Here is a 14,589-nt window from a genome sequence, read left to right on the forward strand (position 1 = left end):
TCCTTGTGTAAATGTGTGGGTCTAGGAGCAGCCGGCTCGCTTTGCTTTCCTGATGTGTCACTCAGGGCAGGGGTGGGACCAGCCCTACCATCACCAACAGGAAGCAGAGCAAGGTGGACCAGGGAGCAGGGTGGGCTGGGATCCAGCCCACATTACTCTGCTTTCCCCACTACTGCAGTGAGTGTGTGTGTAGGGGGGAGCAGACCCTTGCTGGTAGCACCAGACTTCCCTGGCCCCACTGGTTCTCCAGGCTACTGTATTTAAGGGAGGAAGTTGGGGAAAGAGGCATGACAGGCCAGAGCAAGAGAAGGGGAGAGGAGGGTAGAGGCAGGGCCAGGGCTCTAACCCATCTCAGCCCTTCCCAAAGTCGGGGGGAGTTCACAGTGCTGGTGGTGCCACATGGCTGGTGGTGCCCTGTGTGTCTCCTGGTCGCCAGTCCCCCCGATTACGATGGGAGACTTGAGCAGCTCAAACTATATGGTGTAACAAAGAGAATGCCAGGGGGTGAGTTGATTACAGTCTATTGGTACCTGCAGAAGAACGAGTATTTAGTAAGAGGCTCCTTGATCTAGCAAAGAGAGGAAGTGTTAGATGTGGAAGCCAGACAAGTCCAGCCAGAGAGTAAAACATACATTTGTGTTAGCGGGAGTAATTAACTATTGGAACAATTTAACAAGGGCTGTGGTGGATTCTCCATAACTGACCATTTTGGATGTTTCCCCCACCTCAACAACAGATCAGCTCTAGGGCTTCTTTGGGGGAAGTCACCTGTCCTATGTTATATGGGAGGTCCCATTAGAGAATCACAGTGATCTCTTCTGAGCTTAGTGTTGGCAAATACTGAACACAGCAACTCCCATCATCCCTAGGGAGTGAGATGTGGGAGGGTAGAGATGGTTGGAGGGGACTATGAGGGTCTGCATGGAAAGAGAGGACTAGAGGGAAGGAGAGAAAAGATGGAGGCTGGGAGGGAGTGATGGCTGATGGAAAGAGATGGCTGAGGAAAGCTTGAGAGTCCAGACAGGGAAGGAGGAAGGTACTGCCTTGTGGGTTGTAATGGAACGAGAGCAGAGTGCTCAGTGCTGGGATGTGATTCAGCTGTGTGAACTGGTGCAGTGGCTATTCCTGGTGATTGCCTGTGGAAGATAAGCAGCACACACACTGTACATGCTACAAGACAGGGCAACCCCGGCTCTGGCTGACCCATCACTCAGAGATCAGCGCTGGGCCAGGAAGGACTGGTCTCCCTGAATAAAGCAAAGTGACCCTTCAAGCGACACCTTAATGTTAGCCACCCGATCTGGAGGGCGGTTCGCCGAATAATTATTCTGGCTCTTTTCTCTCCTCTCCAGCTGCTTTGCGAGAGCTCATTAGGAATTAGTCACAGGGCTGCAGGTAATGAATCGTGACTTAGTCTGCTCTGATCTGATTAGCAGCCAAGCATGAGCCACTGACAGAAATCCATGTTCCTGCCTTCCTGTCGCTCTGCTGGGAGGCCAGTTCAATAAAAGAACAGTGTCTCCATGACAGGGAGGGTTTCTGACTCCCAGCCAGCCTGCTGCAGCCAGACCTTGACTGAAGTCTGTGAGGGAGGGTGGCTCGTTCTCAAAGCCATGCCTGAGCCCCCACCAGTTGTAGGCCTGAGATGCTCCAGAGCCAAATGGCCTCAAAGGTCATCAAAGGTCTTTGTTAGATCCATTCCTAGGTGTAAGGGTCAACTGCAATCAGGGCCACCAATGGGGAGGGGCCGAGGGGGCCATTGTCACAGGGTCCGGAGATTCAGAAGGCCCTGGGGCTCCTGGCTGCCATTTCTAGTTTAACAGCAGCAGAGCCCAGAGCCCTAGGCTCTTTAAATCACCACCAGAGTCCTATGTGGCATGCTCCAGGCAGTGCTAAGGGCTCTCTGGGGTGGCGTGGGGTGGCACAGTTTGTGTGGTGCTAAGGAATGGCTGGTCCTAGCTCTGCCCTTTCACCAGAGGGTCCACCTCTTCTGGAAGCACAGACCCTGCCTCCCCACCTTGCCCAGGTGCCCAGCAGTTCTTTTGTTCCCTCCTGCCCTTTCCTCCCTCCCCGACTGCAGGGCTTCAAACTGGATCTCAGGGTATGTCTACACTACTTGGCAGATTGACCCAGTCAGGGTCAATCATCTGGAATTCGATTTCACACACCTAGTAGAGACTCATGAAATTGAACTGTCTTGGGTTGGCAGTTGACCCCTGTACTCCTCAATATTGCAAGGAGTAAGGGAGGTTGATGGGAGAAATGCTCCCGTCAATCAACCCCCTTTGTGGACAGACAGCCAAGTCGATTGCAGATAAGTCAATTCTAGCTACACAATTGCTGTAGCTAGAACGGCGTATCTGCAGTCAATGTAACTCCCTAGAGTAGACCAAGCTTAAATGTCCTGAAAGGTCAGAATGTCTGGGTGTCCGTGCCTGTGCATTCATGTTTGTCTGCATTCGTCTCGTCACTTCAACTATACTGGAAATTGCAAGCACAGTGGGCCAGAAAATGAAATTTCCAGGCGGGGAGAAACTCTGACATTGCAAAATTTGTTTTCATTTCAAAAATGGAACAAAAATTTCTGTGTTGCAGCAGAACAAAAACTTCCCTCAAAATTCAATTCCGAAATATCAAAATGATTTTCTTTGATAGCTTCACATTACTTTGATTCAATATGGTGTAAATGTTTCCTTTTGACAATGTCAAAACAGTGATACAATATAGTATTGTATTGTATTTGTGTAATAGGTCTATTAAAATATATAATAGAAGGTAATAGTCTAAACAAAAGAAACTGAAATGAGACAGTTGTAATGAAACATTTCAGAATCACCTTAATTAAATGGAACTCAAAACAATTTGTTTGAACTTTTCCCCAGCATCTTGTTTCCCACAACACATTCTTAGTGTAAATGAACATTTGGGCCTGCAAGTGAGCATCTGTGAGGGTGCACGTATTTCTGTGGGCGTGTGTGACTAGAGGAGCATGCATGTATTGTATAGGAGAGGTGCTTGTTTGTCAAGTGTTTCTGTATGTTAGGACATGTTAGACATGCAGCGTATTCTGTGTACATGCATGGGGGCGTGTATGCATGCACCTTTGTGGTCTGTAGGTGATGGGGAGATGAGTGTTAGCCATGTATCTAGCTGTGTGTGCAACTGTACAAGGTGGTTCCCCACAGGTTAGCTATGCTGTTGTTCAAGAGAGGAATTGCCATTAACTGGGACTAGGAAGCAAGTCAGTGAGGTTGTCCAAAGGAAGCTTGGTGAACTGAGAAGCATAAGAATCATTTAGACTTTGAATGAGATCTCAGATACTAGGGTAGGTAATTCCTGTAGAGTGTAGACAAAGGACTGAGTCAAGTCCATGGAAGCTAGACCCAGCCTGTAGGGTCCATGGAAGGTGATAAATGCTGCTGAAGGCTAGCTATTGCCTCAGACCCTCAAAGACTTAAAGCTCATTCTCAAGGTGCTTTGAAAAAGTCTAAATCCATAGCAGCTCAATACTCATTTTCCATTGCCAAGGTGAGAGTTTTGGAGCCTCGTAGATGGAGATCTTCAGCTACCTCCAGTATGGGAAAAGGAAATTCCCTTCTATCACTGGATAAGATGGCTTTATGTAGCACAAAATCCAGCAAGGTGCTGAGCACCCGTGATCCTTTTCAAAGACAAAAGGAGGAGCCTTGAGGTTGTTATTGAAACCCATCCCAGGAGAGATCAGTGGGATGTGCAAGGGCTCACCCCCTTTTGCATTTGGATCATTGTCTGTTGGAGCTTCCCCTGCCATCACACACACACACGCACAATCCGGATTCTTGGAGAAACGTATGCATGAAGAACATGGTTTTCATTGGTGTGGAGAACTCATCCTTTCCTGAGTAGCTGATGGTGGCTACAAATGCACAGTGCCTTTGCAAACCAGGCCTCAGATCCTTTCCTCCTGCATGTGCCCAAATATTACCTCTGGCTGAACACAGCACTATGTTTATTCTGCCTGGCAGCTGCTGCTGCTCTGTGCTTGATTGAGAATTAGGTCAGACAATTGGACAGCTCACTGCCAATGGGCACAGCATTCCATATAAGTCACGTCTTCTGCATAAGTGGGTAAGAAAAGGGCGTCTGAGATGTCCCCTTTGCATTGGTTAATCCCCAGGACCTGAGCTATTCTATCAGTCACCAGAGAAGGGAAGGGCGTCAGTTAAAATGATCCCCATATTGGATACTCCTGCGTTCCCAACTACCTTTCGATTACCTACAGTGCAAACGACTCATCACAGAGATGGGGGCTGAACTCTTGAATGAGATCACAGCCCTCCTGGCCCTTTCGCTGCCATTTCACCCAGTGAATGATTGTCTTATTTTCATTCCACTCCAGTGAGCTGTCAGCGATGGACACTGTAATTCGAAGCAATAGAAACACAAACAGATGGGTAATTGACCCGCATGCCTTCATTACACCAGAGTTCAGCTCTGCTCTTCAAGCCATAAACTCCTTTATCTGCCAGTCTGAAATCCCTAGGTCTTTTATGGAGAAAGGTGATCCGGAGGGGCTTCTTGCAAAAGCTTCGCTCGTGCTTATTGTTCTCCCCAGCCTCATGCTCTTCAGAAATTGACAGAGTCTGACAAGCAGAACTTATCAGGTACAGGGAAACAGCTGTGAATCCTACAGAGCCCTTGGCAGTCTGCAGGGAGCCCAAAGACTTGGCCTTTGACAGGAGAGCACAGAAAAATGTTTATCGTGTGCGTGAGTGTGTAGGTGGGTAGATGTGTGTGTACGTGTGTGTGTAAGGGAGTGTGTAAGTAGGGTTAGATTCTCAGCAGGTATAAAGTGACGCTGAGGTCAGTGGAACTATGCCAGTCTGCCTGAGTGAGAATGTGACACACACTTGTCATGTTGGGATTTTTAAACAAGATGAAGTGAGTTAGACACCCAGCTCTTACTAAAATTCAGTGGAATGTGGGCTTTAAAATCTCCTAGCCATCAGCACAGAAATATTTTTCTTTCTTTCTTTCTACATTTCCACACCATGTGAGATATTTAGTTTCCAATAAAGCAGATCATGCTCATTATATCTGAACTAGTGCTCAGTGGATGAGGCTGAAAAAGTCCATCCAAAAACAAAGTATTAAGGCCAGCCACTTTACCTGGGTGAGACGTTGTAGTGGAAACTGAGGCTAAGATGAATAGAGACAACCTCCTCCCGGTATGGGCTAAAGGGGATTTTGGAGTAGAGACAAAGAGGCAGGCATCCCAGGCAGCACTGTGAGGCTTCAGGTTTTTATCAGCCTTTGTCTAGCACCCAGTAGTACAACCATGTCTATTCCACTTCCTCCTTATGTCTCTTCTTGTAGTACATATTGTTGTATTTTCCAAGGCTTGTGGGATGATAACCCATGCCGTCACTTCCTTAAGGCCAGGAGATGCCGTCTGATCTCAGCTCAGCAGTGGCATTGAACTTGAGACATAAACCTTGTACCCCAAATTCCTTGCTCACCAAAAATCGGGAAGAAATTTTTACAACAACTTTTAATTCTTCTGCATCACCTTTCAAGCTGTTAATGAAACAGGTTTCAAAAATGGAACAGCAGCCCAAAACATTGATTTACATATCCCCTGTTCTTGTCTCCACGCCAGGTCTCCAGATCATCTTCCCTCAGTATTTACAAGAGAAATTTGTCCAGTCTGCTTTGAGTTACATCATGTGCAATGGAGAGGGGGAGTATGTGTGTCAGAATAGCCAGTGTGGTTGCCAGTGCGCTGAAGAATTCCCACAATGCAACTGTCCCATCACCGACATTCAGATTATGGAATACACGCTGGCAAACATGGCTAAGTCTTGGACGGAAGCTTATAAAGATCTGGAGAATTCAGGTAAGCAGGCAAAGAGGCTGTTTTCAGCTTCTGGGTTTTGTTGTTTGTTTTAATCAGAACAGCGAGGGCTGTTAAGAAAAGGGGTTTCTCTTCCAGCAAAAAAAGACTTTTCATTAAACAGTCCCCCTGTCCCCACCCCCTGCCCCCCATGAGGAAGAAAAAAATTACTGGTTTGAAGATTTTCATTCTTTGACACAAAATTGGAAATTTTCACGTAAAGCAGACACTTTTCAGGAAACTTGTGTTTGGTAGAAAATCCAACAGGCTATCCAAAAGCAGTTGTGATGGAAAATTCTTTCCTGCCCTGCTAGCCTCCCAAACAATCCATTTCATCATTACACAGCAGGGATATTTATGTTCATTGTAGATTAGCTGTGATGTGGATGGTATAGAACGTACCTTTAGCTGTTCCTGACTTACGTGTGCCTTATCAGTGTACTGACAGTTCATGCACGTATCTCACAGAGCAGATTAAGCCCCTCCGCAACAGAGATGTGCTGTGCAGAGATGGACCAAGAACATCTCTAGCTGAGTGCTCATGTGTCTGGTGATCTGAAGTTCCTGATTTTCATGTGGCATCTTTGGCATTTCATCTGCATAATGCTGGCGTAACATAGATCTGAAGTGCACCCATTGCTAGGCTGACCTAACGCAGAATGCTGTTAGAGTCTCTAGGTGGGATGCAGAAGCATTGGCCCTTGTTACACCTGTGGAGAAGGTACAATAAGAAGAGTGCAGTCATTGATCCAGCCCCTGCCCAGACACATCCCCTTTGAAGTGGGAATTAATACAAGAATTGCTAACTACCCCCCTCCTTGCCTCATCACGTGCACTTGTTAGTGCTTGCAGCCAAATGATACTGCTGCCGAAATGAGAGTGTAAGTAGCCAGGAAGGAGCTGCGCTCCTGGGGACTTTTCTGTTGGAGTTGGATGACCCTATATGCACCCGGAACAAATTCAGAACATGTTTGGCATTTGACCAGCTCTGCCGTGGGTTTGAAATTAATAACGTTTCATGCAATTTGGTGCTTAAGTCGTAACTGCTCTATTCAGGCTTTGATTTTACAAATGTTCCTTTGTCCAGTGAGAAACTGGCATGAGGATTTGGATAAAAGGCCTTTTATGAAAATCTCCCTGGCGGAATCTCTTCACAACATCATAGCCACTTCTCATTCCGTCCTTTGTTGTATGTTGTTTTAGAGGCTCCTGACCCCTGGAGGGTCTAACTATGGTGCCCAACATTGTGCCCCAAATGGTCATCTGTATTTCAGTGTCTGGGAACTGCATTCACCACTCCTCCAAGTTTTTCTGCTCCTGCACTTATTTTACACCTGAGGAAACAGTGAGCCAGATTCTCAGCTGGTGCAAATCAGCATGGTCGATGGAGCTGTGCCAATATACATTTCCCAAGGAACTGACCCAGTGACTTCAATGGCATTGCTCCTGATTTAAATTGACTCACAACCCCATATCTTAACTATTGTTGCTGTTAAAGACCTCATGCATTTTTTTACACTTATAGAGGATTTAAAACTGGCCAAAGTCCTCACAGTTAACTATATTCTGACTCCCTAAATTCCCCTTGCAGTTTCCTCTGAATGGAGTGTTTCTCATTTCATGTGCTAAATTGGTATGTTGTGTAGTTGTGCACACTTAAACTGATGCCATGTTCCTCCCCAGAGGTGGATATTTTTCACTGATGCCTGAAGTGAAACCTATTTGTACTTTGTATATGAAAGTGGTACATTTCATTCATCAATTTGTTACATTCCCTACAAAATATTCGTCGTGGTGAAAAGTGCTATTAAATTTCAGTTTGACAGTGTTTTGCTTCACCATCTTCATAAAACTTCCTTCCTTCCTTCCTTCCCTTCCATGGGAGGAAAAATATATCATGAAAATCTTCAAAATTATCCCTTAGTCCTTTTTAATCAAAATGAGAACAGGGTGTAACTGTGAATTTAAGCTGCACCAAAATAAAGAGTAGTCTAGTGGTTATGGCAGAGGAGTACAACTCAAAAAATCTAACTTCAGTTTCTCCTTCTGCCACAGACTCCCTGTGTGATAGTCATAAGTTCATATGAGGATACCTACTCAGACAGTGAAAATGGGCATGATTTCTTTAAAGCCAATAAAGCTATACTTATTTATACCAGCTGAGGGTATGCCCTGTAATTGCTGTATGCTTCACTTTCCCATCTGTAAAATGGGCGTAATAACATGGCCTATTTCTCTCTTGTCTAATTAAAAGAGGTGGATAATTTTCCTTCAAAACTGTTTTGGATGGAAAATTGGGTTTGGGGTAAACACTGGGCGGTGAAGGGTCATTTAACAGTGTCTGTTTCCATGGAAAATTCCAACTTTTCACTGAAAGCTTGAATAATTGAGAACTGCAAGAATTGTGGCTGAAATTGGATTTTTTTTTTTTTAAATTTGGAACTGTTACTAGGGTAGATCTGGTTCTGTGTGCCTACAGTGATGAAATTCCTACTAGCTCTTCTGCTTAGAATGCAAACAGTTTGTAGCAAGGTCTCTTATTATGTACATGCAATGCCTGGCACATTAGGGTACCAACCCCAGCTGAAGTTCCTAGCTACCTTTTAAATATATGTAAATGTTAACTAAAGAAACTTTAAAGGGCATCCATAGCTCTTGAAACCCATATCCTGCAGGGTGTTGTTTTTTTTTTTTTGCTTTTTTTTGTTTTCTTTTGGTGTTTTTTTTTTGCTAGCTTTGTTTTTCTCCAGAGTTCTGCTGCTGCTATCAAAATAGACACAATGAACTTAAATTTCACCCCATCGTCTCCACAAAATCATGTCACGTCCATTGTCAAAGTGAAAAGAGCTTGGTCTTTTGCACAGACAGGCTTTGGAGGAAATTGATTTGTAAGGGGCGGAAAGCAAATGCAGAGCTTTTATTGCTAAAAGGTACCAGAGGTAATCAGAATGGTCAACAGAAGCAATTAAGCATGATGATAGTTTCAGAAGCGGGGGATAGGAGAGAGTCATTTTGGGAACAGGAGGAGAAAGGGACGGAATACCACATTATAAATTGAGTGGATTCCAGACGATTTAAAAAAACAAAAAAAAAATTCTCTCAGCTGCCTTTGGGGAACGATGTAGAAAACCAGATGTCCTATGGTCTTTACAGTGTTGTGGTAGTGATTATTTTTTATTATGTGCGCAGATTGTATGGTGATAAATGTCTGTCTCCTCCCTAACTACCCACTTGACTAATACATAACCTTCTCTATTAGGTGGATAGATTTGAACTAAAAGTTGAACAATAGGAATCATGTTGTGAAACAATTGTGTCATTTACAAGGATACATTCAAAAGGAACAATTTTTCATTGATTTAAAAAAATTCAGGAAAATCTCTATAGAAAATTGTTGGTTTAGAAAATGTTTGCTTCTCCAACTTACTGTTTTTTTTTCTCTGTTCCCCCTTCCCCCTACCCTCCCCCCGAACCCTTTCTGATTTTACAACCATAAAAGAGCAAAAGAAGGGATGGGACATGAGAACAATAACTGAAAAGCCAGAACAAACTGACTACGTTTTTCATTTTCTGGTGTGGTGGGAGAAACTGAAAGATTTCAAAGAAACAAAATTTGTCCATGAAAACTTCTGAATTTGACCAAAAGGCCATTTTAAAATGGAAACATTTTTTCTTGAAAAAAAATTTTGCACTGCTCTAATCCCCACATTGTACCCCTGGTACAATACAGCTAGGACCTTGCTGGGAAACCCTTCCAATGTAGCAGTGACTGGGTGAAGAAAATCCCCTAATCTCTTTTTGAGATCCATCCAGGTTGAGATCCCATGGCCTGGAATATCCACGTCCTGTTGTTTTAAGTATAAATGGAAAATATCTCACCTATAACATGCAGTGGCTCTAAACCCCCTTAACAATCACAGTTGTAGAATTGGGGTGCTTCCTGAAGAATTATTACAAACCTGGGGATTAATGCTCATCTCCTGCATTTGGACCATAATTGTTTCAATAGCTTGTATCTGGCCTTGTGCTCTTAGTATCACGCAAGCCACTCAAAGCCTGTCACTTTGGTTGTGTGTTCCTAGATGAGTTTAAATCCTTCATGAAAAGGCTACCTAACAACCACTTCCTGACCATTGGGAGCATCCACCAGCACTGGGGCAATGACTGGGATCTTCAGAACCGATACAAGCTCCTGCAGAGTTCCATGGAAACCCAGCGACAGAAGATCCAGCGCACTGCCCGCAAACTCTTTGGCCTCAGCGTCCGTTGCCGGCACAACCCTAACCACCAGCTGCCTAGAGAAAGGTACTTCTGCCCCTTCTCCTGCCTCCAAGATAGGTCCAGGCTTATGGCCTCAGTGAGAAGCCCTGCTGGGTTTGGTTTGTTTTTTTGGGCCTCTTTGTTTTACAAAGCTCAGAGCACTGCAGAGTAATCCTGTGGGCCTGGAAAGACTCAAGCCCTGGTCACACAGCTACAAAGGAGAGAGTGAAATAAGGAGTGAGGCATTCTTAGAATTACTGAATAGTAACAGAGAGGGAGCCGTGCTAGTCTATACACTATCAAAACAAAAAGCAGTCAAGTAGCACTTTAAAGACTAGCAAAATAGTTTATTAGGTGAGCTTTCGTGGGACAGACCTTAAATATTGAGTCTGTTCTGGTCTGGCTGTGGTCTGAAGAAGTGGGTCTGTCCCACGAAAGCTCATCACCTAATAAACTATTTTGCTAGTCTTTAAAGTGCTACTTGACTGCTTTTTGTTTTGTTAGAATTACTGAGGAAGTCCTCTTACAGCTACAGCAGCTGTTGGTACTATTCGACAATCGCTAACTCCTCACTGCCTTTCTGGGTGGGAGGATTTAGAGCTGCCTCCACCCATTTGTGGAGCTCTGTCTCTGTGGTTTTAATGAACGTTTCTCACCCTGTCCTATCTGTTGTCTGGAACTGAAGAGTGAGGCTTGAAACCCTGGAAATAATGAGCCCTGATGTCTCTCCTTTTTCAGTCCTCTCTGGGAGCGGATGGGCTGAATTAGCATTCATAGATGAACTTTTTTGTTTTGTTTTGTTTTGTTTTTTCACCAGCTTGATCAGCTGCATGTTCTATTTCGAGAGATAATTAATTGGCTAACTAGAGGCTCTTGTAACCATTTTATCCATAGGGGAATGAGCATTCTGAGTTTTCACTTTTAGCCCTGTACGGTCAATATAATACTTCCAGGTCTCTTTAGGGGGTAATTTTGATGCAGGTGGACCACATCCCAATTCCACAGATAGGTCAAGATTAAAAGATTTTTGGGTTCTTCTGAAGAACATTTTTAAACAACCCGTCTAGACAGCTGGGTAAGTTATTAAAAGCAAACCTGGCTTGTGCAGAAGCAACACAGACATTCATATCCTACCTCTGAATCACGTGCCATCAACACCAGTGAAAGCAGCAAACAGCACCTAGCAAATATGCAGCCTACCACGCTGCTACAAGCTTTTGTGTAAATATGTCTTTACCATTTTACTTCTATTTGAAAAAGCCAGCCAGGCAGAAAGGAGTCTCCAACAACCACTCTAAAAGCTGGGTGAGGGAGGATGAAATGGATGCTGGCAGCTGAGTTTTTTACTGACTGATGTGCTTGATTTGTTTAAGTCAACACCACCATGCATATTATCATTTTCACTCTTATGTGTCATTCCGCATTTGTAGTAAGTTGCAGGACTGGCTCAGTAGACAGATAGGGAGAGAGAGGTGTGTATTTCAGTGCTCTTTTTGTTGGGGCCTAGGAAACATTCTCATTTTCTAACTGTAATTATTACATAGAGACAGATGCTTCCCATAAACGCCACAGGCTTTGAAAGGATGGAGGGTTTATACTAGGAGCAGTTCTCTCTCTCTCTCTCCCCTACAAAAACGCATAATAGACATAGTATATTATATATTGAATAGGAACCTAAAGGAGAGAGAAATAGAGTTGCCATTCACTGCCTCCCGGAAGAAGAGAGGGTAGAGAATTTTGTAAGTAGAATGACACTTCTGTGACCTTTGCCAATAAGGAAGGAAGGAAGGAAGAAGCTGTGTGAAGATTTACATTGACTTGCTGTTTCTTAAAAGTACCTTGTCAATATCTAGTTCATGGGTTTTAAAAAATAAATGACTCCTTAATTCTTGTAACCTCTTAAAATGTATATTAATATATTTGTTTCAAAACTGAATGGGCACATGTAAATACATTTTAAAGCTTTAGAGTTAAAAAAATAATACACAAAATGGACCATGTATGCTCAGCTTTAGCCTTATTGTCATTAGCTAAGAATATATTCCACAGTCTTTAAGAATGCAAATAGCACATACTTTCATTTCGTAGGGGACTGAGTCACAAAAATATTAAAATCCCCCATCTCCTTTATTTTTGAATGAAATGTTAACACATTTGTGTAATTAAATCATTTTAACAGCACATGTACCATCCAAATGGAAATCTCCTCACCCTTCGTGTGGTTCACATTGTTCCCAACCTGCCCTTCAGCCTTGCCCAAATAAATGAATTTTGGAGTGAATTTTAAACCAGGGGAACGAATTATTCCAAGTCAAGAGACCACTCTGCCGGCAGCTCCCTCTTCCTTCTAGTGACGGGCCATCTACAGGTCTCAGCTGCATCTGGTTCCAGTGTGCCAGGCTAAAGTTCTTAACCACAGCATTGTAGAGGGATAGTTTGACAACAAAAAACCCTGAAATGTAATTGCCACTTGGGCCAGGGGACAAGATGCACCCAACTAAACCATATTGTTTACTTTGCCATTGGCTTTCAGACTGTGTCTTTTTTGATCATTTCTCTCTCTCTTTCTTTTTTTAAAAACAACGAGAAGTCCTGTGGCACCTTACAGACTAACAGATTTTTTGGAGCGTAAGCTTTCGTGGGCAAAGACCCTCTTCATCATATGTATAGACATACATTTGACAAAGTGGGTCTTTGCCCGTGACAGGTGCCACAGGACTTCTCGTTTTTACAGATACATACTAACACGGCTACCTCTCTGATACTTTCTCTCCTGTCTATGTCTTGTCCTGAGGCACGCTCTGAGTTTTGCTTCTTATTTTATATATCTATTTAGTGCAGCCATCAGCAGATGGTATTTTTTACTCTGTTCTGCCTCCATCTCCATAGTGCTGAGACATAGAAAACCCTGCACCATCCTCTGCTCCCCTCCCATCACTGCTTCACAGTGCTGATTTGGGGAAGAGGAAAATTACTAGTTTCCAGAACTTGGATGAGACTCCTTTCCTATCACTGCCTTCTTTTTGCTGGGATGCTCAAAGGAGTAGTGGGAGGGAAGGAGGGCACCCTGCATTTGCACAATCCAACTAGCACTGAGGCTGCCTGGGACACAGTGATCTGATTCTGTAATTGCCAGTGTGTGGGGAACTGGCCTGTCATATTGCTATAATTTCTATGAGGTCAACCCTTACACCTCTGGCTTCTTTCTGTTTAGCTTTGCTTTGCATGGCAGCCATAAAGGAGCTTTTCATTGCACCGAGATATTTGCAGCCCAGATGGATACCCATGTTGATCGCTGTCTGAAACAAGCCTGGTCACATGTAACCAACCTCCTGCCACTGAGCCTCTTGCCCTCACTAGTGTGTTTTGACAGTAATCTAATTCCACTGAGTGCAGTGGAGTTATTCCTGATTTACACTGTTGCCAGTGAGCTCAGAATGAGACACACAGATCCTGATCCTATGCTCTGTTCCACCAGCCTTACCTTAGCATAATGCTCATTAAGGCAACAGAGTTCCTTCCATGCAAATTCTGTGTCAAGGAGCACAGAATCAAGTCCTGTATTTATCTGCACAGGAAATCTTTGAATGCGTGTTGCACATGGAAGGCCAAAGTCAGCCATCATGTAAGGAAATCAACAGAGTTGTGCTTGTTTACACCAGGGATAAAACTAGCCCCTGATGGTAAGGTATATGCATATGTAGCAATTAAATCATGTGTAGTATGTTTCTATTATTTGTATGTAGGAGTGAGCACAGTGGTTATTTAAGTGTGTACTGTGTGTGTAGAAAACACAGAGATGTCAAATGACCATTTCTGCTGGCATATACACACATGCAAACAAACTCACTTTTTAAACACTCTTAACTACCTAACCAACTTGCAAAGGACTCCCACCCCCAGCTTTCCCGTGTACACCTATAGCCACCACATAAGCTATATTCACACATGTAGCCCTGGCATTACTCATAGGCCAGCCCAGCCCTTTGGCTTCTCAGTTCCTCTTTCTTGCTCAGGTGTCAGTTGCTCATGTTGCGTGGTCCGCATCTCGGCTGCTGGTAGGCGTGGCTGGAGCTGGGGAGTCATCAGCACAGCCTCAGCAGATGCCCCTTGTCCCTCTGTCCATGTGAACTCTCACCTCTTCATGGCCAGAGCACATTCTCTCAAACAGAGTCCACCAACCTGCCAAGAGGCTGCTTTCAACTTCTTCTCCAGGGGGCAAATTTCTTCCTTGCCTGTGGGGCTGAGGAGCCCTCCCTTTTTATTGTAGGCGGTGTTCCCAGCTCCTTTCCTCAGTAAGTCCCCTTAGAAAGATACAGACCTATGAGTGTTAATTGTGACCACTCAGCTTTATCCCTCTTCTGGTGCTGAGGCCAGAGCAAAATGGCTGACACAACAACATGCACACAGAACCCCTGGGCAGAAGAACCCTCTATTCTATCTGCTGCCCAAGATCC

The 14,589-nt window shown here is 44.2% G+C and overlaps 1 protein-coding gene across 1 annotated transcript in view; it reads left to right on the forward strand.

The window, feature by feature from the left end:
* The window catches only part of BRINP1 (BMP/retinoic acid inducible neural specific 1), a 105,202-nt gene that overhangs the window by 85,785 nt on the left and 4,828 nt on the right, over positions 1-14,589 (forward strand). The window contains exons 6-7 of the mRNA XM_075015373.1: positions 5,639-5,875; positions 9,955-10,177. Of these exons, the coding sequence (XP_074871474.1) occupies positions 5,639-5,875; positions 9,955-10,177 (460 nt within the window). The remainder of the gene's footprint in view (positions 1-5,638; positions 5,876-9,954; positions 10,178-14,589) is intronic.

The sequence above is a fragment of the Carettochelys insculpta genome, chromosome 21 (genome assembly GCF_033958435.1).
Source record: "Carettochelys insculpta isolate YL-2023 chromosome 21, ASM3395843v1, whole genome shotgun sequence".
Lineage (NCBI taxonomy): Eukaryota > Metazoa > Chordata > Testudines > Carettochelyidae > Carettochelys > Carettochelys insculpta.